Source organism: Phodopus roborovskii, unplaced genomic scaffold, assembly GCF_943737965.1.
Source record: "Phodopus roborovskii unplaced genomic scaffold, PHOROB, whole genome shotgun sequence".
NCBI lineage: Eukaryota > Metazoa > Chordata > Mammalia > Rodentia > Cricetidae > Phodopus > Phodopus roborovskii.
In genome coordinates this window covers 17,871,280-17,898,538 of record NW_026126460.1, presented here as the reverse complement: position 1 = coordinate 17,898,538, position 27,259 = coordinate 17,871,280, and the positions used below count along the sequence as shown (strand labels likewise).

The following is a 27,259-nucleotide window of genomic DNA, read 5'->3' as shown; positions in this document are numbered from 1 at the left end:
GCAGGGGATCCCCAGAACAAACTGAGTAGCTAGACTAAATGTATTGGTGAGCTTTGGGTTCAGTCAAGAGATCCTGCCTCAATGAACAAGGTTTAGAGTAATTGGGAAAGACTCCCGACATCAATCTCAGGTCTCTACATACATGGACACACACATACATGAACATCTACACACACACACACACACACACAGAGAGAGAGAGAGAGAGACACTCGCTAACAAAACCTTCATTTATGAACACGGAAATTTGAGTGTCAAACAATCTTCTCATGTAACAAAGTGTTATTCCTTTTTTGTTCCAACATTTAAAAAGTCTAAAATCAGACCTGGGTTTGTTGCGCAGTTGGTAGAATACTTACAAAGTATGCACAAAGCCCTGGGTCTTATCCAAATAAAGTTTGAATGAGAACATCCTCACATCCCCTAATAGGCTCTGGCATCTATCTGAATGTTTGGTTCCCAGTTGGTAGACCTATTTAGGGAGAACTAGGAGGTATGGCCTTGTGGGAAGAATTATGTCACTGGAGGTGGACTTTGAGAGTGTCAAAGCCTCTTGCCATCACTATTGTACTCTCTCTGTTTAGTATTTGAGGTTGAAGATATGCCCTCAGCTTCCTACTCCTTCAGCCATGACTTCATTCCCCAACTCTGGACTCTAACCCTCGGAAATTGTGAGCCCAAATAAACTCTGCCTTCTATAAGTTGCCTTGGTCATCAAAGCCATATACAATTAACTAACATGATTCCAAATAATGTATAAACCAAGAGTGCTGTTGTCTACCTTTAACCCCAACATTTAGGAAGTGGAAGCAGAAAGACTAAAAGTTCCCAGGTTATCCTCAGCTACTTGGCAAAGAAAAGACCAGCTTAAGATACAGGAGATGCATGAGATCCTGTCATTTAAAAAAAATCTAAAAATCTATGAACTGGAGACACACAGACATGTTACATACCTGTGATATACAATGGCATACAGTAAACAGTCTTACTGCAAATGAAAGCAATTAGAAAATAACATGGAAAGGTAGGACCACAGCAAGACTCAAACACTAAATTCTGGCATTCCATCACCAGAATCTGGACACATGATGCCATGATGTGAGCTCCAATGGGTTTGGGTAGAGTCCTACTTTTATGGCTTTGCAGTTTACAACCCATCCAATCTCTGGGTGCACTCTTTGTCTCCAGCTTCATTCAGCATATATTCATTCTCTAGGCATTCCAACACCTTGAAGTCTCTAATGCAGCTTGGGCTCCGTCTTAGTTACAGTTTTTATTGCTATGAAGAGACACCATGGCCATCACAACTCTAAATGAAAACATTTAATTGGAGTGGGTGGCTTGCTTACAGTTCCAGAAGCTTAACCCATTATTGTCATGGTGGGGAGCATGGTGACATGCAGGTATAGTACTAGAGTAGCTGAGAGTACTACATCTTGCAGGCATTGAGAAGTTGACTGAAAATAATACTGAGGGAATCTTGAGCAAAAGAGACCTCAAAAACCCACCCCTTCACCTGCAAACAATTGTCTGTTAGTCCGAATTTCTAGGTGCTAGGACTAAACAAATCCCTGAGAGAGACAACTTAAGGAAAGGAACACCGGCTTTGGCTCACAATTCCATAGTTTTCTAACCATTATGATGGGAGGCACGGCAGGGGCATTTACACCATAGTGCCACGCAGGAAGCAGAGACAGGGTGAGCACCATAGCCTGCTCTTCCTTTCCCCCATTTTGTTCCATGCAGGATCCCAGACTATTAGATGGTCCTGCTCACTCACAGTCAGGGTGAGTTTTCTCCTCTTACTGAATCGGCCCTGAAAATACGTTGTTTTCCTCCCACCCACCTAGCCAGAGTTGTGCTGTGTCCCGTCTACAAATACTTCTCAGTCCAATCGAGTTGGCAATAAAATTGACTTCAGGAAACCCCCTCTATCTCTCTCCAAAAATGACCACATTGAAGATCAGGCTTGAATATATAAAATTGAGAAGATGGCCAAACACAGTCCATTATAACAAATGTCTTCCCACAGTTTTGAACATATATATATATATATATATATATATATGAATGACATCAACACCTTGTAGAAATAACAATTAGCTATCACTTCTGATTTCTGGACTAATAACTATAATTTTCCCACCATCAGAACACATCAGTATATCTGAGCATTGAGGAATAAGTCTTGTTTATTTTCTCTTTTTCAAGCAAGTGAACAATTCTTGTTTGCTTATCACAACTTGGTAGTATAGTTTTCTCATCTGTCCTGGCTTTTCATTGTCCCCTTTAACTCAGAGATGTACCAAAAAGAGAAAAATCACAAAAATCTATCTTAGTTGAAGAATAATTAAGAACATTCAGTTTAAATTAACTATCTTGTAATTCTTGCTTCTCATTATTTTGGTTCTTAGATTTGACTTTTATCAAGAGTATAATAAAGAAAAAAGCTTATGTTTTATATTTAGGAATGATCACAAAATTTCTTCCTGTGCTTAGACATGAAATACCTTTTAATACAAGAGATATATCTTCAAAATAATGAAGACAAAAGCAGTTGTATGGTATAGACATCATGTTTGCTTTATTAAAATTGCTTTGAATCCTGATGCAATGGCCTTACTTTAAGATATTTTGAAGAATTCAGAATTCAAAGTCAAATGGCAGACATTCTTCTAAAAAGGCTTGTGCTCAGCAGTGAGTGTCCTGCTGTAATTACGATTCTACCCGAACTCTACAGGAGGAAGCCCAATCATCTTTATTACATAAACACCAGAAGAGCTGCAGACTACTGCTCCATCTGTCATTCCTGGGGGTGAGGAAAGTATCTTCTATCAGAAAGGGGCTCACTGACAAGTACAGTTCAGTCAGCTTATGGTAACATGTTCCTTTTAACCTGAAAGTTTCTGGATTGTAGTCCTGCCACCTTGTTTGCTAAATTGCATGTAGACCTAAAACATCTACCATGGAATAAAAGGCCAAGTTTCAAGATTCAGAAATTCAAAACAAACAGGCATAATCTTGAGTGCTAAGTAAAGTGATGGGGCATTTAAAAAGATTAATAAAAACATTTACACGGTTTGCAGAAGAACCTGAAGGTGAGAATTACGCTTTGACTATAAAAGGAGTATGCTATCATCAATAAACTTGGTTGCCTCTTCATGAGCAGAGCTGACATCAAAAGCCAATTCTATGGACAGTAATCAGCAGAAAACACAACAGAACAAAATGCATCAATTATTTCTTTTTGAAGATATGAGTACTAAAAATGAGCTCGAAGTTAGAGTTCTTCTTCCATGGTCTTTACTACTCAGTCATCCTGAGATTGAAGGTCCATCCATGAACAAGTGGCTATGAGTGGTGCATCAGAAGAAATGTCCATCACTTTGTTCCCATAACCAGGGAGTCTTCAGCGGCTACCAGCCTAGACTGGTCCATATCTTAGATATGTTATCACAGGTTATACTGAGTAAGTACTTTCTTAATAAGCTCAAACTGGGTACAAGTTTCTGAATTCTAAAGGGCAGAAGTGGTAAGGGTGCAGAGTCATGATCAAAGGTCCCATCTTTTGCAGATGTTGACACCACTGACATTTTGCAATTTGGTATCCATTAGGGGAGAAATTTACTCCACAAGTTTTCTTCAGGTGGCCTTCAAGGATCCTGCTACAAAATCTTGTGTACAGCCTCCAAACTCATTCAAATGAATTCAGGCAGAGTCATCTTGATAAAAGACAATGCCATATATACTTATCCTCTGGCCTTCCTCTTCAGCTGCAAAAATCCTGTAAGTGTCATGAATGAACAGTCATTACAGGTGGCACCTAGGGAACATCTTGATGAGTGACACATTGCTTGGACTTCATACGGTTTGACCTTCACTGTCTGCCACTAATTCACCACTGTCAAGACTTAAAACGGTAATAGAACCGTCATTAGCACAAGTGGCAAGGGCAACACCTTTTTGGGCTAATCTGGCAATGGACTTGGGGAGTAGACAGTTGTGCCTACATTTGTGTTACAGCCTCAAAGACTACAAACATGTCATTGCAACAAAACAGACAGCGCAGTGACAACAGAACAGAGGTTCATCATTGTCAATTTGACTTTAGAAATTACTCAAAGGCCAGAGAAATCTGTCTAGTCCTGGCATCTGAGAGGACCCACCTATTTCAGGGACCTCCTTATGGAGATGGGTGTCTTCCACTTGCGGGGAAAAGCAATCAATCCACACCAAGCCATCTTCACACTGTTTGGTTCTTCCTGGTACCAGGAATTACAGATACTCTTCTTCGAACTTTTTAAATTTCTCATGACCTATTTTTTATTTAGTTTTGTTTTGATTTCTCTTTGAAGCCATTAATACTGACCATTGATTTTTTTTTTCCCTTTGAGCAGAGTCTTCTCTAAGTAGTATTATGGAAGCTGAGTATGACTATGAATGCCTTTAATCTCAAGATCAGGAAGCTAGAGACAGGTGAGTCTCTTTTCTGAGTTCCAGGCCAGCCAGGGATACACAGTGAATTCCAGACCCACCATAACTGAATAGTGAGATTCTGTATCAAAAACCAAGTATTATGGCCTCCTCCAGGCTTAACCTCTTAGTCATCTGTGGAAACATTGACTCCTTCTTTCAAAGTCTGCCCGTACCTCTGTGTGTTACTCCCGCTACCCTATTTGACTTCAAATATGTCTTCTGAGTTTGTGTTACTATTTCCTACTGTAAACCCACCTTTCCCTGAAAATTCCAGACTCTCCTTTAGCCAGACATTCTTTCTCCTTTGTCAAACCTCAGTGTTTGATTTCATCACAGGTGGCATGACTAAGCCACCAGATGCTTTGGCTGTGGTTGTTGTGGAGGCTCGGGTAGCAGCATACTGGGGTCTGGAGTCATGAAGTCCCAGTCACCACCAAGCTGTACACTTCAGATTGCTCACTGCCATTTCTGCCCTTTTCATAAAGACAACAGTCACATAGAGTCAGGGCTAACCTTCATGAACTTGTACCTAAATTACTTCTTTAAAGGCTGTCACCCATTAAGGTCCCAGTGAGAGGTAAAGATTTCAATGGGTGGATCTGAGGGCAGGAAAACCTTTTGGCTTGTTCCAGTGCTCTTAGCAGGGACTTAAAACTAATCAATGGGTAATCTAAATTTACCATTCAGCAGTAAATAGCAAAACATTAGGGGAGTTTGGCATAGAAACTACAATTCTATGTATGTATAAGGAAAGCCAGAAAGAGAGGGCTGTGGTACAGAGGTGTCAACATCAAGGCAAATCTAGCAGATGAAAAGGACATTCCCAAAAGAAGGGAAGCTATGAAGGGCAACCAACAGTCTTCTGTAAAAGCACAACTCTGGGACAGATGCGCCTAGTAACATGGGGACTGCATGAATAAAAAGGATACTTCTGTCTCAGACAATAGTTCCAAACTGAATGACCCAGGTCACTAGTCAAGTTCTGTTCATCAGAGTGTTCCAGAGCCCAAAAATTTCCAAAACATTCTCATCATCTTTACGGTAAATGTTGGATGTCATCCACGCCTGCATTTCTGCTGGTGGGAATGAATGGGAGGAGGCACACTGCTCAATGAAGTTCCCACCCCAGATCTGAAACATGTCACTTCTCACATTCCACTGATGAAGCCAATGTCTACTGCGTATCTAAGCACCAGGGAGGCAGGCTGTAAATGCAGTCTACTGTGAGAAGACTAACCCAGAAGGGAATGCTCTCTGTAGACATCTGGCCGTCCTCACCATCCCCCCTAAAAATCTGCAATGTGAGGAAAAAAGATTTCCTAGTAAGAATGAAGTTAGTGTCCTCCATTAAAGAGAAGACAGTAGTGCTGTGTGGGAGAAAAGCGTCAGTGGAAATTTCAAGAACTACAGTAAGATGGGGCAGACAGGAGGGGAAGTTCATTCCAAGGACCAGAGTACTTGGCCATGGTCTTATCAGTTGTGACCCCATGTCAACCCTTATCAAAGTGTATGTCTCAAATGCAGTTGACATATGAAGGGAATATGCTAGAGAAAACAACAAACCATCTTTTAGAATGTCCTAATGCTCTCATCATGGTGCCTCTCCTCTCTAACATTCAGAATCACAATTTGCTGAACTATCTGAGTTGATTGTTTAAGTGGTAACACTATCTAAGCACTTTTAATTAGTTCAAACTTAAAACAACCAAACAAAACAACCCCCCCCCCCAAAAAAAATCAAGCCACGCTTGGAGAAAGAGCAGCTATAACAAAGATTTGCATTTACTGAAGAAAATTATCTCCCCATTTATGATGTTGCTGGCCTGCTAAAAAATTCAGTCACTTAAGACAAAATCAGAACAGGTGTGCTACCCAGAATTTCATACTGTATTTACTTTGATTCCCTAAGCTGAAGTGGTTTAATCATTTGGGTCCTTAACACTTGCACTGTTTTACTTGAAAGTTTGATGGGTGGAAGAATAGGCAGACAGGCTTACTGTGACAATTGGTGACATTGTGGGAATCTTGTAGAGCACTGTATCAACAGACAGAAACAGGACTGCTTTGTGATAGAGAACACATTATCAAATATCCATGAGATGGACTGCCGAGGAATTACTGCTCACACATAACTATGACATTGCAATTGCTGTTGGATTTCAACCTAACCCCCAACTAAGCAGATTCCGGTAGATAAGTAACAGAGTTGAAAAGTCTCTAGAACACTGAGAAGTTTCAAAGTACTGAAGAAAAGCTATGTTCTTAAACATCACATTGTGTTGTAACTATTGCATGATACAAGCAAAAAACATCCTTCACTTTTATGTGCATGATATCTGTAGATTTGTGAAGCACTTTTTAATTTTGTTTTTATTTTCTGAGACAGGGGTTCTCCATGTAGCTCTGGTTGTCCTGGAACTCGCTCTGTAGACAAGGCTGGCCTCACACACAGAAATCTGACTACCTCTTGCCTTCTGAATGCTAGGGTTAAAGAAAGTCATGTGCCACCACGCCCACCTGCTGATTCCTTCTTTGCATGAACCAAATGACTTGGTGGACACATCACTGTTTATGTTCTGTAGCTGTATCATCACCAGATTAAAACATTCTGCTCTGGGAAAGCTGTAGTGTTAGAGGGTATACCATCAGCAGATATGACAGCTACAAGCAGAAAAACCTATGTCCAGATACTAATTGTTCAGTTTGGAAGAGAATTCATGTGCCTTAAATATATTGCTGCCACATAAGATTAAACCATACATGTTTAGAGCCTGCTAGAATTTGGGTTGCCACTGTTTCCTCAGAACACAGAACTCAATAGGTTTTCATGGAAAGACCTTGAGGAAAGGTATATTACACAGGCTGCCTCAGTGGGTAAATCATCAGTGCTTAAGCCTCCAAGAATTAGCAACTGAGAACTTTTGTCTCAGCTGGAGCAGAAGAGATAGTTCAGCAGTTAGGAGCACATACTGCTCTTCCAGAGGATCAGAGTTCAGTTCCCAGTGCCCCGAGGCCCACACTCAGTGCTCACAGTCATCAGCAACTCCAGCTCAGGGGATTTCTTCTGGCCTCCGAGTGTCAGCACTCGAGTGCACGTTATCTACCCCAACCCCACACAAATATACAGGATTTTAATTCTTTAAAAAAGAGATACAGGAAAATGCTGTCACTCTAGGCCACCACGAGTGAGATGGAGCTCTTGAGGACCGGAGCCTCCTAAGAGAACACCGATGGAAATCTAATGTGGGTTAGAGTTCCCCATCTCTGAATGCCTTCTTGTTTATTATCTTGGACCCGCCCTATCCCCAGAGATAAATTAAATTTGGCTAGAACTCTTAAAGGGATAAATGAGCAACTAAAGATTGTCTTAGAAAAGTTCATTCCATATTCCCTCACCCCACCACCCTGCCCCTACACATATCCCAGAGCCAATCTTCATCATCATGGGGAAATATTGCCCCCCTCTGAAAACACAGGTTCTAGAAAGAGAGGGCTGCTGTCAGAAGGGTGGTGGGTTGGAGGTTAGGGAGAAGTTTCCTGATCTCCTCCATCCTGGCCTCATGCAAGCAGACAACTAGCTGAATAGTCCATAAGGTCAGGCCTTGGGCCCAGAGCAGAGCAAGAGGGTCTGTAGGAAGATTAAAAGGTAATGCCAGAGAGTTGCCCACATTTCTTGTAACTTATGTGGGGCAGAATAACTTCAGGGAAAGCCATGAATGTCTTGGTTAAGATCATGAATTTTATGTCATGGGCCTTAATTTAAATTCCAGCCCTATTTCTCTCACCTTTAAACCCCGAGCCTCAGAGAGTAAAACGAGGCTGTTAATATCTATTTCTGGCATTTGCTTTGAGGGCAAAGTTAAATAACACATGCAAAGTACTGAGTACGGTTCCTGGCTGTGGTCTCCCTGTGAACAGGAAAGTGCTCATCTTAGATTTTTATTTTTACTTTAAAAAAATTTTTTTTTTTTTTTTTTTTTTTTTTTGGTCCTGGAATGGGGCTTTTCAACCAGGCTGGCCTTGAACTCACAGAGATCCTCCTGCCTCTGGCTCTCAAGTGCTGGGCCCATCGTCATAAGCCACTATCACCTAGCTATCATCTAAGATTTTTTTTCTTCACTTCCAAGTACATTTATCAACTATTTACTCCAAGGGCACAATGAGGACAATGCTGAGCCTATAGACGCCAACTATAAAACAGACTGTCCCCATCAAACTTTCACGCATGAAGAGAGTCCTTAGGGACCATCTTTCACATTTGATTCAAAATGCTGAAACTAGGAGCTAGGGGTGTGTGGCTCAGTAGACTATTCTTAGTGTGTTCAAAGCCCTGAGTTAAATCCCATCCCCATCACTGTCTTCCCAGTCAAAAAGTAGTCGTCATTCTGCTACATGATTGAATAGCCCTTATACAACAAGCAGAGACCAGCAGTACAACAGTAACTTTACATGTGATCTCTCTTCGATGAATTAGCCTCATGTGGAAGACAACATCCCCCCAAATCTTGTAGTCAATTGCTTTGCCCATGCTTTTGCTGCAAGAATGAGATTATGAAGTAATACATCATTTCCTCAAGGCTGGTAACTTAGTGTCATTCTAGAGATTTTCTGAGCCATAGGTTCTTATTTGTCAGGATGAGAAGATGGTGGGACTTAGCTATAAGTTCTTGATGGGGACCGGTGCCATAGCTTAGTGGCGGAGCATTTGTTTAGCATACTCCAGGCTCTGTGTTCCATTCCCAGCTCTGCAAAACAAGACAGTTGTTGATAGGCAAGTGAGAAACCAGGTATGCTGTTTGTTAGCAAATCATCTGGCTTAGATTCTTGCTTAGTAAAATCTACTTGAGTAGTTTTTTTTTTTTCTGTTATTGAAATGTCAGGATTCTATGCATGGGAACCATGTCCCATTCCTTTTTCATGTTTAAAAAAAGCCCATTCCATGCTGGCAAACCTTTCATAGATAATAAAAGTATATATTAAATAAATATAGTTATGATTCGACCTAAATTTCAAGAGATGTGTATTTTTCACTTCATTTTTATAATTCAGCTGGATAGGTCCTCAATTTGCTACCACTAACTAGACACAATGAATGACTATTGCCACCTCTATCACAGTAGTCTAACCATTGGTATAGATATTTACATAAATTACAATGTTTGTGGATATTTTTATGCATCTGATTCTACCTTCCTGGCCAATTGCATATGAGAAATCTGAAATATGTCCTGAAAAAAAGAACTGAAAATAATAAATATTTTAAATATGAAAAACCTTTGAAGTTACTTTTTAAATGTCAATCACCCAGAATAGGTTGCCAACATAAAACAACATTGGGCATTAAATCATGCTGCCAATGTAAGATAAAGCCAAACTGGAAGAAGAATCAATGATTTATAGAAATAAAAATTCCCCCGCCGCATCTGCCTGTCTTGGAGAAGCAGAGCTGGGTTGGTGAGGTGGCTCAGCTGCACAGTAGTTCTTTCTGGTTTAAAGTCCACTCCCTTGCAAAGACTTTGGGAGGGGGTTAAGTCATTCTGATGAGAAAGGAGTATTCCCGCTAAGGCTTTTTAAAGTGCTGATTCAACAAACAAACAAACAAAAAGTAACTTTAAATATAAACAAAATGCTTATTAAGTTAAAAACTAGCTAGCTTTTTTTCATGGCGTAATTTAAAACCATTATCAAATACTTTCTCCCTGGTTGCAGCTGCCTGTCAATTGTGGACAAACTGCTCAGACAATCTTCACTCCGGCTGCCCATGGGGCAGTTTATGCTTCTCCGAACCTGTGCTTAATGAGCAGCATTTTTGCAGCCATGGCTGTTTTCAGGAGAAAAATAAGGAGATATTTCATGCAAAAACAAAAACAAAACCACGTGCACACACACACACACACACACACACAAAGACAGCACACAAATACACAGAGACACATATACACAAAGACAGCACACAGACACAGATAGACAGACATACAGACACACACAAAACCCAAAATGAACAAAAATGACTGTAATTTATGGCCACCCAACCTACCTATAGAAAATCAGGAAATTTATGAACATGCTACAGGATCTGGAGACAGTTTCAAGGTCACCCAGCCAAAGGCTTCCCCAGGCAGGACTGAGAGATGAACAGCAGGATAAAGGGCAAAGATTTTCAGGAAAAACAAAAACAAAAACAGCCACTGTCACCCAACTGTATCTTTTGAAGTCCAAGATATTCTTATCAGGGATTCTCCTCCCCCAATAGGCAAGCAATTTGGTCAGTAGGGATACTGCCAGTAATGTTTATTAGTCTTAAACAAACTCACACTTTCACCTGGAAAGTAAAAATTTACCCTCAAAACTTATCCTGCAAATTGTTTTTAATTTCAGTCCTGAATGAATGTGTCTGACAGATTATTTTTGCTCTTCACCCAGCTCCATCTCTGATTTTCAACTTGAAAGAAGTGGATCTTCTTCAGTTCTGTACCACACATGCTCTCATTTATCTCCTTCCAACAGCAAAACACAGATGTACGCATTCCCTTTTCTTTAGTGAAATTTTAAGTTGTCAGAAACACAGGGAAAACCCTGTTACCAGGGCCGTTACAGGAGGAAGCAAGGCCTAGTCCTTCATGGTTGGTTGTGTCTCTTGGCTACATCCAGGACACCAGGACATCACAATCACAGACAGCTAGCACCCTAACAAGCTACTGATGGGAAAGGAAAGCCACCTGTACACAAAAGGCCAACCTCCTTCCAGAAAAACTAAGAAATGAGGTCTCTTTGTGAACCCTGTTGCAACCCAGGATCAAGGTTTTGAAATGAAATCAGGAAATGCTAGAAGTACTACAAACACAGAAATAGTCCTAAAACATACAAATACAACTCCCCACTTTACTGAGGCATCATTTGCCTACTTTTGATGAGAGAGATTCCCTAGATGGTTGTGAGTAGTATGGTAATATAGGTGCTGTTCATGCTCATATGGGTGTTGAAAATGGAATCTGGGTTCTCTAGAGGAGCAGTCAGTGCTAAAGCTATCCCTACAGTTCACCACACCAAGTGTAGTCTTTAAGATTTAACTATCTCTAAATTGGAGATAATTTTGATTGAGGAGGGGTACTGTGGTAATGCAGGTCCATCTTAACTAAGAAAACATCTCCATCTCCCAAAGTAAAAACAAAAGCCAACTTTGAAGCAAAAGTGTGAAGTCCTAAGAATTCCTATAAAATTCAGTCCGATATTATTGTGGTTTTGCTTGTAGGCCACTAGAGATATTTTTATGGAACCAAAAGAGAAAACTTTCTTCTGAAATGTAAAGTGGGCGCCCTGCAAGGCTCTCACAGGTATATTATTCTAAAGTATTTTGAGTTCAGTAAATATCTGAACTATCATAGTTTTGTGACAAAATTTTTTTCTAACCGCTTATTTCCTTTCTCCAGAATCTACATATTTACAGAGAGCCTTTCCTACAGGTTTATCTTGCAAGTATCCCGATTTCCAGGTAGCCTTCCTCGCCCCCTGGAGGGAATGCTTCCCAGAAGTTCACTGTTCTACAAGGAGCCCTTTTATATTTGAAGGAGAAAACTGTTTTGTCAAGGGATGATGAGAAATTCCAAAAAAACTAACCCAGACGGGATTCTAAATTTGGGGCAATCTCTGGCATTCCTTCAACTCTGAGTGTTGGTCAGAAAGATCCCCAAGAGTTATTTTACACCACTTTATAAGAAACTGGTACTCACTGTGGTTTTTTGTTTTTAGTTCTTTACATCAATAAAAATAAATGTTAGTTTTGTATCTTTAATGTGTTGAAGATTTTATAGAGCATACTTTTCAAATTATCCTCATGGCAGTTACCGAAGGCAGAACTTTTGGCGAAAATAAGAACCTGGTAGAAATAACATATTTTGCCGGTAGCTTTAATATATTCTCAAAGCAAACGAGACCTCGTGCCTAACGGAAGGAGAAAGCCAAGTTTGGGGTGAGGGTGTGCTGCTTTGAAAACTGTGGACTTCTCATTTCTGAAGCCCTTCAAAAGCAACTGTGCTTGTGTGGGGGGGGGGGTGGAAGAGAGAGAGAACCAATATTTAGAACTGCTGACTGCAGGACAGAATGTCTCGGATCACCTTTACAACCTCAAGAGTGTAGAGAGTCAGGAGAATTTTCAGTGGAACTTTATACATTCTTGGAGCAAGTAATAATTGAAAAAAAAAAAATCTGGCGGCGGAGTGGGGGGGTAGATAGCGGAATTCTTCCGTGAAGTGAAGTCTACAAAAAAGAAAATGACCACGCAAAGGGATTGTGGGGAAGGATAGAGGAAGGCAAGACATAAAGGCTTTTCTGCCCATCCCCGCCCTAGCTCTTTTACAGAGGCCACCTAGGATTCTGCTCTGGGTGCAAATGGCCCAGTGAACGTGGCATGGACGGGTTCATCAGCCAGTTCAACTACTCCCCTTCTCAAACTGTTCACTCTCCTTCTAAAGGAACTCCATTCCCAGGAGAGGAAAACTTTGCTTCAGGACTTAGAAAAGAAACTGTTGCTTCATCTTTGCAGAGTCTGCCGAGCTCCACGGAGAGGCCCCGGGGCTGTAGACGCTCAGGCAAGGGTCACCTTTGTCACGCGCTCACTCTCTCCCAGCCAGCCCGCTCTTGTTGGAAATCAGGTTAGGTATTGCATGGAGGAGCTGGGGTCTGAGCCCAACAGTGTAAACCAAAGGGGACCCTAGGCGGCGCACAGGAGACCCAGGAAAAGCACCCAGAAGCAGCCGCCCCACCCCGGGGCTGCAAAAGTGAAGTCTGGATTCCTACAGCCACAAGGTGGTGGCCACTTTAGGACTTTTTCACTCCCCACAAAATACACTCCGGTGAGGGCAGACTTTTCTCAGAGGTGACGCAATGTCCTCAAACACCACCACAGCCACCAATTTAAAACAAAACAAAACCAAGAAAAAAAAAGAGAGAGAGAGAAAGAGGGAGCAAGCCTTGCCATCCCAGGCTTCATATAGCTCCAGCTCCTCCCTCCCTTCCCCCCGGGTCTATCTCACTTTACAGTCGTTTCCCATCCCTACCCCCAATCCTTCTCCAAAAAGTTTGACGACCGCAAAGGAAACCAAAGGCGGAAAAAAAAAGTTCTCTAGCCCCAGACCTGGCGGGAGATCAGCATCTCTTTTGTTCGGGGCGAACCCACCGTCCCCCGTGACGTCACTCGGACTCTCGGCCAATCGGAGTGTGGTCGGCGGCGGCTGCGGCGGCAGCAGGGGTGGGGGGAGTCGGGTCAGTCCCTCCTCCCCAGCCCGCAGGGCCTCGTGGGGGGCGGGAGGGGACTGTCCCATATAAGCCCCGGCTCTTGGGGCTCAGCCGCCCGCACCCGCTGCGCTGCACCAGGGGAGGAGAGGGAGCCCCGGGAGTGAGCGGGACCTGCGGCCACAACTTCTGGTCCTCTCCCGTCCTCTTTCCAGCCTCTGTTCCCCATCTTCTTACAGGCGTCCGCACCTCGGGACTTTCCTTCCCCCGCAGGCTGCGAAGGGACCCAGACTTCGAGGCCACTTGCCTCCTGGGGAGGGCGACTCTCCTCCCATCCTCTCAAGATGCTCAGGGGTCCGGGACCCGGGCGGCTGCTGCTGCTGGCCGTCCTGTGCCTGGGGACCGAAGCCGGGAAGAGCAAGAGGCAGACTCAGCAAATCGTGCAGCCTCAGTCCCCGGTGGCTGTCAGTCAAACCAAGCGTGAGTACCGACAGTCTGCCTGAAACCGGCCGGCTGCAGGGATGGGTCAGTCCTCAGCGCCCGCTGAAGTTGTAGCGAAAGTTTTGCGCGCGTGCGTGACTGGGAGAGCGTGTGTGAGTGCGCGCTTTACTGAGAGAAACCAGCTGTGGACACAAAAGGCTTAGGTTTGAACAGGCTGGTTGGGGGTGGAGGGCTCTGGAGAAGAGCCTGCTGTGGAGGTGGGGACCCCCCCCCCCCGTGCGCAAACCAATTCTATTTCCAAATGGGGATGAGGAAAGAATAAATAGGTAGTTTTGACCAGCTTGAAAGAGTTGGCTCAGTGCTGCTGTTGGGCTACCTCAAGATTCTTCACCAAGAACAAGGATTGGAATTTCTCTTGGAGTTTTTCAAAAGACACACCCTTCTTTTACTTTGGGCTAGAGGAAATTTTAAAAGATCCCCCCCCCTCGTTTTTTTTTTTTTTTTTTTTTTTTTTTTTGAGTTAGTCTCACACTGTAGCCTAAGCTCTAAGCTAGCCCGATAGTTTCCTGTGTAGCCCAGGCTTGTGTCCAACTTGGGGTAATTCTCCTGCCTCAGTTTCCACAGAGCTGGGGTTACAGGCATGGTCAGCAGCACACCCAACTTAGAGTTGTCTTGTCTTTTTTTTTTTTTTTTTTTTTTTTTTTTTTTTAACCAGGAGTATTGAAGGCTCTCACATGTTTTAAAAGTAATTTCTATTATTTGCTTATCATGTTTCCACACTGCTGATATAGTTCTCCTGACCAGATGGACATGACATCATTGTATAACTTTTAGCCAAGTTAAAAGATAAGAAAAAAAATTAGTAACTACCCACCTACATAAATAGGTCTTTAGATAGCTAGTTTCTACCTCTGTATTTTAGTGGAATATTGTTTTTAAGAGATGCCAATTCTGTTGTACAAAATTTGGTAATTTTGTACAGGAAATAAAGGAGGAGGGATGAGATTTTAATAACCTTTCCCTTCAATTCTTCACAGCTGGATGTTTTGACAATGGGAAACACTATCAGATAAACCAACAGTGGGAACGCACCTACCTAGGCAATGCCTTGGTTTGTACCTGCTATGGAGGAAGCAGAGGTTTTAACTGTGAGAGTAAACCTGAACGTAAGTGGAAGGCAGTCTGGCTACTGGCAAAAATGATGCTTCCTTATTAAAATTACCTTTCAATAAAAACAATTTGCCTCCTCTCTGCCCCACCCCTGTAGAACTACGGTAATTCCCTCTCTGTCAAACTGCCGGTATTGGCTTTCCACATGCTCTTCTCACCTCTAAAACAAATGTATTCCAAACTGGTTTCCAAAGCCTTCATTTTATTCTCTCAAAGAGTTTGATTAGAAAATGAAGGATTTTTGCCTGTCTTCAAAAAAAAAAAAAAAAAACTTAGAAAAGTTTGCTTATAAAAAGTTTAATTTATTAGAAAGTTATCTCAGATCTTTGGCTCTCACATTATGGGCCAAGAACTGCTTTGAAGCGCCTGTGTTGTAAAGTGATTTGTTAGCTGCAGTTCAATGAGGAACCACCACCACTTCTGAGACTTTGAAGGCCCTTGATATGTTTCTTGTGAATCACAGCAGTCCCTCCAGAGAAGCTGCTCAGGCTACAGGGGAAACAAGCCAGTCAGGCTGACAAAGGCCAGCGCCTGCTGAGAGGAAGGCAACCTTCAAACTGCCTGCCTCCCACGTGGCCCTTGAATTGATTTCCCCAGTTTGAGGTTGGAATTTGAAATCTTTCCTTTGCAGCTCAGCTGGTCCTAGGGTGTGGCTTCTTCCTGAGAATTCTTTACATTGTAAAGAGAGAACAAATTACAGAGCTTGCCAAAGGCCAAGAACTATTAAACTGTGACTTGAAAATTTTAAGTCTCACCTCAGTCACAGGCAGCCATACTGCTTGTGAAAGGGAAGAGGGGTGTCCCCTTCAGACAGATGGGAGGGATAGACACGTTTTTTACTTGTGTGAGGCTAACTCGGGCTTCTTCTTCTCCACAGCTGAAGAGACTTGCTTTGACAAATATACTGGGAACACTTACAAAGTGGGTGACACTTATGAGCGCCCTAAAGATTCCATGATCTGGGACTGTACCTGCATCGGGGCGGGTCGAGGGAGAATCAGCTGTACTATTGCAAGTAAGGAAGGCACTCTGCAATGAGGCGGAGCCCATAGACATATTTCTCTGTCCTGTCCCTGCCATTTTCTGTTGCCCGTGCCTGAATATTTCTTACTTTGGGATTTACCCCAGTGACCATATCCACATGTTTACCCACCTAGTTCTTGTACCTAAGGAGGCAAAGAAGGACCTGAGTAGAGGTGGGATCTCTCCACCCCCCCCCCCCCACTGTGTGTGTGTAGTGTGTACAGTGGAACCAGGTAGATCTCTAGAGTCTTTTCAATAAGGTATGCCCAGGGGATCTATTTACTTTACATGACCTGAGCATCATTAAGCCAGATTGATCATGGGGTCGTCTGTGAACCAGCCACACCCTTGTTCTTTGTCATGCAGTCTTGTTCTCTATGAGGAATAGGTTAGACTTAGGGAACCGATCTTTTTGTTCTCAAATACAACATAGATGATGAGCACGGTGTATTTCCAAGGAACTTGGGTGCTGGGCTTCATCAACTCTGAAGCTAAGGCAATCTTTCCATATGACTCACTGGGTTGCCAGTACTTTCTATTAATAAGGCACTTAAAAAAAAAGAAAAAAAAAAAAAAAAACTAGCTTTTAAATATAAGTCCTATGTCCAAAAGAACCAATCATATACCCAACCAGTATTCCCAACACTTAATGTTAGGGTTTTTCCAAGTTTCTTGGCAAAACCCAAGAGTCAATAGCATATGGTGTTTATAATTCTGTAGACAATTCAGCCATTGGCCTTAACAGCCTGAGAAAATATTGGGGCTTCCATACTTGTGAATATGTGTGCTTGCTTTCCACCAGAGTGGTATTTACATCCTAGAGTAAAATGTAGTCTGTCCCTACCCCAGGAACTGGAATGCTGTGCCCATGTAGACTATTTCCTGTATAAGAGGGGACTATTCCTCCCAGTCCTTTTCTGTCTTGGGAACAAATGATCTGTAATCTCTCTGGGGGAACCATTATTTATGACCCTTTTGCCATTCAGATTTCTCTGTGGCTTCCATTTGTGCTTTAACAATTGACCCAAAGTGAGCAGCTATGTCTTTCGCGTTTCTCCTGTCTCTGACAGGAAAGCTGTTCTCAGGTTGAGGGGGAGTGGTGTCATTTGGGCCCACGTGAGTACTTCTCTCTGGTGGAACACAAGCTCACCACCCCCCTTGATTCTAGGAATCACTTTCTCCTAACATTTGCTTTTTATCTGGAACAGATCGCTGCCACGAAGGGGGTCAGTCCTACAAGATCGGTGACAAATGGAGGCGGCCACATGAGACTGGTGGTTACATGTTAGAATGCTTGTGTCTGGGAAACGGAAAAGGGGAATGGACCTGCAAACCTATAGGTGAGTGGCTTGTAGGCCTGTGGGCAAGGTGGGTGCAGAGCTGTAATGTGTACAACTCAAATCGCTGGGCAAGAATTACAATGGAAGGGTCAGTGAAATGTTAATAGGATCCCCAGCCTTAACGAAATCAGATCCTGAAGTACAAACCATAGGTAAATCTTAATTATGTTTCAAAATCCCAAAACAGAGTTAAAAATATTGTAAGAAGATGTCATTTCTTTTGCTGTCTCCTTGGTGAAGACTTGTTATTTAAAGGGGAAAAATAACACTTAGACACATTTCTCTCTGCTGGAATGCAGAGGACTAACACAACATGGCCTGTGGCTCTGGTCACACCTTGGTAATCCCTTTGAAAACAAAACATTTTCTTTTTTGTGTCAGCCTCATTTGTACTCTGAATCCAGAAGTGTTGGATTCTGTTTCCTAGTTCTCCAAATCATTGTTGTTTTTCAAATTTGGTTTCGTCTTCGAATTTTATAGAGGTCTAAAATTGAAATAGCTTTCTTCTCGTTCTATTTAAAGTCATTTGTGATTCAGATTGGGATTTGGTTTAGGGACATAGCTTAGTGATGGAGAGAGTACTTGCTGAAGCAAACATAAGGTCCTGGGTTCGATCCCTAATACCACATTAATGAATTAAAGATTAAAAAAACAAGATTGGGATTTTGCACGGCATCGTCTCCCACGGGGTACATACATTGATTCTTTCCACTTGAAATGCTAGTGAGAAGCTTGGGAACTGGCAGCAGATGCAGTCTATGTACTCATTAGGGGAACAGAGTTTGCCTGCCAACTGGCCCTGGGCTTCCTTTTGCTTTGGCTACATGCTATGTGCTTAGCTGCAGGGTGTGCCTTCTTTTCTGAACAGAGTGCTACTTAAGGAAAAAAAAATGTGGCTGGATTTTCTGCTTACACGCTACACTTAGAATTACAGGGAGATGCTATAATTTTTAAATAGCTTTTTTTCCCCCTCCCCTTCCCTCTCTTACTCTTTCTGTTTTCTGATTTCTTCTGCAGCTGAGAAATGTTTTGATCATGCTGCTGGGACTTCCTATGTTGTGGGCGAGACCTGGGAAAAGCCCTACCAAGGCTGGATGATGGTGGACTGTACTTGTCTGGGCGAAGGCAGTGGGCGCATCACCTGTACCTCCAGAAGTAGGTTTTGGGTTTTTTTCTATTGAAAATGCGGCCTGCTGTTGGTTTCTGGATTCCTAGAGAGAGTTATAGTGATGTGTCACTTGGAAGAAACCCAACACACAACATGCTTTGGCAACTTTGAGATATCCAGAAAAATTGTAAAAACAACACGTTCTTTTTCAGAGTGCGCTAAATAAGTGGAAAAAGCAATTCTCCATTCAATGCTATCTTAGGCAGTTAGCTAGTAAAAAGAGCCTTACTCAAATGCTGAATGGGTCTTCTTAGACCTGGAGATTATCACAGGTATTTTCCCTAGTATTAAGGACAATGAAATCCCTAAAGTAGCATGAAAATAAATCCTTTGACATGGGGGAGCTATTGACATGGAAATAAAAGGCTCTAAAAGTTCAGATTTCCTCCTATGTTTGAAGTTTAAGGCTTATTTACAAAGCAAAAACCTAGTGAAAGTGAGGAGTGTTCAGTATTATCCTTCTAATAGGAAAGTGGAATCAATTTTTGTGTGTTCACTTACTGGGCTAACAGACTGTTTAAATTATAACCCATCTTTGCTCTTGAGCTACAATGTGACTATTAAGGGTCTCTCACTTCTTTGTGAATTAGATATTGCTGTATATGCTAAGTTAGGAAAAAAAAAAAAAAAAAAAAAAAACCTAACCATTGATGTAGGCAAACACAGCCACACACAAGAACAGAGGTCAAAGGAAGGTCTTTGCTGGTTGGTGCTTTCTGTCAAGACCCCAGCTAACAGTGTTGTCACACCTGTAACTTCCCAGTACTATTATCAGTGTCTTTGTTGACACTCTTCTCCTAATGCTGTGCTTTGTAAGTGACTAAGTATCAACAAACTTTGCCCATTTCTGGAGTTCTCTGGAGGCTGGCCTATTGTCCAGTTCATATTTCCCTCATTTTACCCCCTTATCCAAAGTGAGTGCTTATAAAATTTTCATGGAACAAATGATTTTTCTTTGAGGAACTTCTTAGCTTGCTATCCGAAGAGTTTTAAGTGGTAAGTAAAAGTCTGAATTAGATGCTTTCTAAATTTGCTTATTTTGTGTGTGGAGGTGGAAGGCACACATGCCACTGTGTGCACGGAGAGGTCAAAGGACAATTTGGAAGAATTGATTCTCTCTACTAAGCAGGTTCCAGTGAGCTCAGGTTGTCAGGTTTGGTGGCAAGTCCCATTACCCACTGAGCCATTTTGGTGGCTCAGAATTAGACGTCTAACTTGTCTTAAGCTAAAACATTGCTACAGAGGTCTTGCAAGACTAAAGATCATCACAGTTTTAAATGCTAAAGATCTAATGAACCAATACATTTGAGGGAAATATTTGATTCTTTTGCATAATCTATTTTTGTTTAGTACCTAAGTGGTACTCTTAACGATTTTAAGCTAAATAAATAAAATATGTGCGAGATATTTAAATTTGATTTTACATTCATTTTAAAACCATGCTTCAGCAAGTTCTAAGGCTGTTGTTTGTTTGAAATTCTACAGATGGAACTTTTAATGCAGAGGCAGCAATTAAGACTTCAATACAATAGAAGGGAAAATAAGGATGCATGAGGCCAGTTTTTTTTTTTTTTTTTTTTAATAGCAGTAATAAGGGACATCATCCTTAACTCCAGAGCAGATATTTTAACCATGGGATTAAAGGGCCATTTTTGTTGGTGATTTTTATATTTTGATGATGATGATGATGAGACATTCTTACAGAGCCCTGGCTGGCCTAGAACTTCTTATATTGCTAAGAAAGACCGTGAACTCCTAATCCTCCTGTCTCTATCCACCAGGTGCTGGGGTTAGAGAGAAGGTGACTTTGTGACTTCTAAAACAGGTATTTTAGGGTAGGGCAAGAAAAGAGAACCTTCTAGGCAAAGAAAGTGTTCCCAGAGTGTCCTTTACATAACAAGTGGAGGAAGGAATCCTTTAGTTGCTTCATGGCTTCCCTGGGATTGCTGGACAAGGCCTTTTGAGAATGGCCTGCCTCTCCAGTATTTCTAGAGTTGTGAGGAGAGTTTACCTTTGGAAGGAGGGCCATACACAACAATTACCAGGAAAGAGTCTGGAAGACATTGAGGACTGAAAGAATGCCAGAGATTGAATTGGGTCCAAGAAGCAGTGTAAAAAGTCTTCAAAAAAAAATTTCTTTTTAAAGCAATGAAAGACGCCAAACAAGTTTTTTTTTTGGCAAATTGAAGAGGTGGGAGCATACTGTAACAAACACATCTGAATTTTTAATATCTGCAGCAGCAGCACTGCATATGGTTAGGTTACACCAACAGCATCCAACTACAGCATTGCTGTTTTTGTTTGAGTGACTGCGTGCTTGTCCGTTACCACCAGAATCCTACATTCAGTGCTTGCTTTCTTTCTGAAACAGACCGGTGCAATGATCAGGACACCCGGACATCCTATAGAATTGGAGACACTTGGAGTAAGAAGGATAACAGAGGAAACCTGCTCCAGTGCGTCTGCACAGGCAACGGCAGAGGGGAATGGAAGTGTGAGCGGCATGCTCTCCAGAGCACTTCAGCTGGTAAGGCTCTGGGACCAGGGAATAGTCCGACGTACCGTTTGAAGATGATTTATAGCCTTTCAGCTAAGAAACTGAGCTCATTTACATAATTTCGTTTAAAACTGGTTAGTTGTACTGTATTTTGAATGGAATAAAAATGGATCTTGGAGTCTGGGAAATGGATTTAGCACTACAAGGTGGAACAGAGGTTTGGAAGCATACTGAGACCCAGGTAACACTTCCATCAGTACAGTGTGCTTTGTGCATGAAAAATAGTTCGGTGTCCAGACCAGCATACAAATTCAGGTGTGGTGGTGTTATCTCTGCACCAAGTAAGCAGAAGCTGGAGGATAGGGTCACTGGTTAGCCAGCCCGCCTTACTTGGTGGGCGTTTCCCAGGATCGTGAGAGGTGCTGTCTTAGAGAACAAGATGATTGGCTCTGGGCTTCCACATGCACATGCTCCCCACACACGTGTGCACATACATATGCACGTGTACTCTCACTCACATGCATGGATAATAGTGAATGAGTGTGCAGTATACACTTAGAATCCTAACTGCTCTGGGTTCAGTTCCCACCACGCAAACAAACAACAATTATTGTATAGAATTTAAAATGACAAAGAAATAAAGACATTTGTATCACAGGTGTTTCATAAGAGTCTGAAAAGGGGTTGAGAGTGTGTGCATAGAGTAGTTGCCGACCATGCATGAAGCCCTGGGTTTGATGTCCATCACCAAATGACATAGGGGTGTGGTGGCACCTATGATTCCAGGGATTAGGAAGTGGGCCTAGGAAGATCAGAAGTTCAAGGTCATCCTTGACTACTTAGTGAGTTCTAGTCAAGCCTGTTCAATGTAAGACCCTCTTTCTCTCTCATAGACACAAACCTCAAGAAAGCAAAAAATACAGTCTTTGAGGTATGCCTTCCTGTTAGTGTATGTGTATTTTCATCTAGTTTTTAACTATGTGATATCCTAGCCTTGTTACTTAGCCTCTTAGCAATCAATCATTGAGCTAATAGTAATTAGACTTTTTTTCCTTTTGATGAGTTTATCTTGACCTAATTACTTCTTGTGAAAGCAAACAAGGTTAGATTTGATGATCTCTACATTATCTAATTATCATCAATAAAATAGCTATTGGCCAAAGACAGAACAGTTACAAATGTCAGTTTACTAAACTATATTAATGATTAATTGGGAGTTAACTGGGATAAATAATACATATTAACTATTTTATGAGATTACTGAATTATGCTGAGGTATTTCATTATTAAAAGGTTTGAGAACAACCATTAAACAAAACAACCTATTCTATGTGGGCCTTGATGTTCTATGTGGTGGGCATCCTCTGTCTGAGGTATCTTGGGCTCTAGTGCTCAGCTGAGCTAAGGAGATGCTCATTCACTCTACTAGTCATTGCCCAGCCAGCTTGGCTGCTGCTATGGACTCTGGTCTTCAGAGGACAGATTTCTCAAAGCTCCAAGGGAAGAAAGCACATTCTGTTGTATTACTGTCTGAGTAAAACTTGTGAGGACCGATTGATTGGCTTTAGGAAAACACACACACCTCCTAAATAATTCTGCTGAGTAACAACACCAGGAAGAGGGGTTAACAGGGTACTCCCCCACTATGAGCACAATTTCAGACAGGGCAAGAAGTTGGCCATGAATTGGCAGGTTCTCACAGGAAGAGGAAGGCCCAGACACTGTGTATTTGACAACTGTGAGGGAGGAAGCAGGAGGCAGACCATTTCAGGTGAAGGGAGGGCAGGGGCATGGATGGCATCCAGGAATAATGAACAGGTCAGTGGGTTGAAGCTTAGAACCAGGAAGGGAATGGCTAGCAGCCAGGCAAGAGAGGAGCTATGGAGGAGTGTGGCGTTCACAGACGAGGTGCTTCCTGGCATGACTGAAGGTTCATTGAAGATAACTACTGTGTTGTGTGATGGAATAATGTTTGTCACTTAGATAATCTTATCCTGGTGGCTCAGGTGAGGTCATCTGGAGGGGTCTTATGGATCACTTCTTGGGGTGAATGCAAAAGCTAAAACTCAGAATGGGAGGGACATTTAATTCGAGTTCCAGGTCAGGCCAAGGCTCTGAACTCTTTTGTTGTTGCTTTGTTTTGTTTTCTGAGACACGGTTTCTCTGTTTATCTGTGGCTATCCTGGAACTCCCTCTGTAGACCAGGCTGGCCTCAAACTCACAGAGATTCATCTGCCTCTGCCTCCCGAGTGCTAGGATTAAAGGTGTGTACCACCATCTAGCTGTCTCTGGACTCTTTGATTTCTGTCTTTGAGTTTTAGAACTTTTCTTTCTCTTGCTCTTAGGCTCTGGCTCCCTCACAGATGTCCGAACGGCGATTTACCAACCCCAGACTCAGCTGCAGCCTGCTCCATATGGTCACTGTGTCACCGACAGTGGTGTGATCTACTCGGTGGGTATGCAGTGGCTGAAGTCACAAGGAAACAAACAGATGCTGTGCACTTGCCTGGGCAATGGAGTCAGCTGCCAGGAGACAGGTAGGCACCATCATTATACAGTAAGACCAGTGAACTTATGTTTAGTTTTTGCAGTATCTTTGTTTGTTTAAAAAAAAAAAAAAAAAGGTAAAACAATAAAACCAGGATAAAAATCATAGTGGTTTTCTTCCAGTCTTTTTACTTTGTGTGTATTTTCCTATGATGAGGATTAAACTGCTTTGTGTTCCCTGCATTTGTCAGAAGTGACTGCTGGAAGAGCACTGGTTTTCTGAATAGCTACTGATCTGTACTTTGAGATTTGAATTTGGAATTATAGATGTCTTTCAACAACTCATGGCCTCTTCTGGGTCACAAGAACATCTGTCTTTTAGTTCCCACCCCCACCCCAGAATAGCCTTGTAAGCTATTTCTTCTGACACGACTAATAACCATAACTCTCTCTCTGCCATCTTTGAACCATAATTAATAAAGCGTTCCAAATGGAGAAACTGAGTCACAGCAGCAGAGGTGGCTCCCAGGGACATTGACAGGCACTCTGGCCTGTGGCTCTATCCTAAATAATAATACATTTTGATTGCCATGTACCAGGTGACTCTCGCTTTGTTTCTTTAGTGGCACAAGCTCAACTTCCATTTAAATTAGAAATTTGCCACCACTGGGGTGAGTCGGGGTGGGAATGGGAAACAACTATACTGACCGAGACTCCTGGTTATGATTGTAGCTGTGACCCAGACTTACGGTGGCAATTCAAACGGGGAGCCCTGTGTCCTCCCATTCACCTACAACGGTAGGACCTTCTACTCCTGCACCACAGAAGGACGGCAGGATGGACACCTGTGGTGCAGCACAACTTCAAATTATGAGCAAGACCAGAAGTATTCTTTCTGTACAGACCATGCCGGTGAGTGTCCTGGGAGAAACCAGAGCAGGGAGGAGAAGCCAACAGTCAATCATCAATTGTGAGGCTGCATAAGAAACACTGTTTTGATCTGTTTGGATCCAGAGACAGCTAATTCCACAGCAGAGGCCCTTTTCCATGTCCCTTAGCACCACTGGGGAAATGACACCAAGGAATAAAGCCCCACGGTTTGATTATTTTGACACATAGGGATTATGATGTGATTAAAGACACTCGAGTGTTGAAATCAGTGAATGATCCCACAGAGCCGATGAACACACAGGATAAATGTCAAGGGCGCCTCTACTTATCTTCTGTTTAGAGCCATATTTTACACAAAGCTATCATTTAATCTCCTTTCCTTCTTGGCTGAGAAGACGAGAGAACGTGAGATTTAAATCTATTTTGGAAGTGAAGATGAAAATCCACTAAGGAGCTTAGGACTGTATTATCAGATATCTTTTCTTCTGTGATAGGCCCTCTGGGAATCAGCAGCCGGAACCTGGCTCTGTCTAAGCCTTTGGTAGTCTATCCTTGCTGTACACACCAAAGCTCAGCTGTAATTTTCCCGTTTGTGTGTTGTCCCTGGCAGTTTTGGTTCAGACGCGAGGCGGAAATTCCAATGGTGCCTTGTGCCACTTCCCCTTCCTATACAACAACCGAAATTACACTGACTGTACTTCTGAGGGCAGGAGGGACAACATGAAATGGTGTGGAACAACCCACAACTATGACGTTGACCAGAAGTTTGGATTCTGCCCTATGGCTGGTAAGATGAAGCCCAGTGTAGTCCTAGCAGCCTGTTGATTCCTTCTTTTCTCCCTAAGGCAATTTGGAAGAGTATGATGCGTGTGCACAAACACTCTCTCTCTCTCTCTCTCTCTCTATATATATATATATATATATATATATGTATATATATGTATATATATATGTATATATATTATAATATATGTATATATTATATCTTGTGTTTTCAAGTTGATAAGATCATCAATAGCAATGATTATTGATATGCTTTTAAAATCCCATTGACCAGATTAAATGTCAAGAACTAAACACAACACCAAATACTTTTAAAATTCTACAAGTCTTCAGCATAAATTCACAAGAATGTATCTTGTGAACAATCTGACCCATTGTCACAGACTAACAGTTATTGACACATGGCTGCTTGAATTGATATCACAGTTACTAAGAACCAAAGTGATCAAAGTAAGTCAGATTGTTTTCTGACAGATATAGAACGGTCCCTAGTTTGCCTAAATAAAGAAAGAGGATTTGGGTACTGGTTATTTTGCTTTTAAGTTTTGAGAGTCCTGTAGAAGGCATTTGATTTTCCAGTTGTGGAACCAGGAACCTGAGTGTCATGTAGTCATGCATGGTCAGAGACAAGGAAACGATTGATGCTTAGTTTTTCTCATTTCAGGAAAAGATGATGTTGGGTTTAAGAGGGAAAATCACTTTCCTGTGGGATTTTATTTATGTTCAGTTTTCCTTTGAACTGGAGTGAGCTGCAATAGGTGAAGTCACAAGGCTGTATGAAATCTAGCCTTCTAGACAATGAGACTCGGTTGAATGAGTATACAAAATTTCCCTAGTCTAACATTCTCCAGCACTTCTGTTATTTCTCTCAAGTCCCCTAGGGACTAGTTCTTTCCTGGAGAGTTCAAAACTCTCTACTTTCACCCATGCATGTCTTCTTCCCAAATGAGAATCCTTAGAATCATCAAACAAGACCCATCACTTCCTATGCATGCCATTTGTATCGTGTGGTCATTTATCAAGTATTTCTCGATCCATTTCCAAACAGCTCATGAGGAAATCTGCACAACCAATGAAGGGGTCATGTATCGCATTGGGGATCAGTGGGATAAGCAGCATGATTTGGGCCACATGATGAGGTGCACATGTGTTGGTAACGGTCGTGGAGAATGGGCCTGCATCCCCTACTCTCAGCTCCGAGGTATGCTGGTGTATTGATGAGCAAGGGTACAGAGAGACTGGTTGAAAACTTGTACCGACCAAAAGCAGAGAAGGAAGCCTGTAGTGCCAGGCTGTGCTGGAGAAGATTCTTGTTTCCAGCAGCAGGTTGAAAAAAGCTGGCAAGAGAATTTAGTTAGCTCTAGGGTTCTGGAAACAGTCCCAGAATGTAAGTACTTAGGTTGAGCCAGAAGGATGAGTTCCTAGGGGAGAGTCAGCATTTGATCATTTTAGCTCTAGACTATGCCTGTGTTTATGTCTAGAGAAGATAAGATCATTTCATTTCTTCCCCCCTTCTTTTTGGCAGTGAGGAGTTTTTCTGTGTAGCCCTGGTAGTTCTGGAACTCACTTTGTAGACTAGGCTGCCTAGAACTCACAGAGATCCACCTGCCTCTGCCTCCCAAGTTTTGGGATTAAAGATGTGCAATTCTACTACCCCGCAGCCTACAGGCATTTTCTCAGTTGAGATTCTCTCATCCCAGATATGTCTAGGTTTGTGTCAAGTTAGACAACCAACACACCCTCCTCTCCATT

The 27,259-nt window shown here is 42.2% G+C and overlaps 1 protein-coding gene across 12 annotated transcripts in view; it reads left to right on the top strand.

The window, feature by feature from the left end:
- Positions 1–13,800: 13,800 nt before the first annotated feature.
- Positions 13,801–27,259, top strand: part of Fn1 (fibronectin 1) — a 65,304-nt gene continuing 51,845 nt past the window's right edge. For 5 of the 12 annotated variants that reach the window (XM_051190430.1, XM_051190432.1, XM_051190427.1 and 2 more), the window contains exons 1-10: positions 13,803–14,187; positions 15,186–15,314; positions 16,196–16,333; positions 17,550–17,681; positions 18,699–18,836; positions 21,221–21,376; positions 23,692–23,883; positions 24,566–24,745; positions 25,335–25,511; positions 26,556–26,708. In XM_051190430.1, coding sequence (XP_051046387.1) covers positions 14,052–14,187; positions 15,186–15,314; positions 16,196–16,333; positions 17,550–17,681; positions 18,699–18,836; positions 21,221–21,376; positions 23,692–23,883; positions 24,566–24,745; positions 25,335–25,511; positions 26,556–26,708 — 1,531 coding nt within the window. In that variant the 5' untranslated portion in view covers positions 13,803–14,051. Of the gene's footprint in view, positions 14,188–15,185; positions 15,315–16,195; positions 16,334–17,549; positions 17,682–18,698; positions 18,837–21,220; positions 21,377–23,691; positions 23,884–24,565; positions 24,746–25,334; positions 25,512–26,555; positions 26,709–27,259 lie in introns of all 12 variants that reach the window. The other 7 variants (XM_051190431.1, XM_051190426.1, XM_051190428.1 and 4 more) reach the window with 3 other exon arrangements.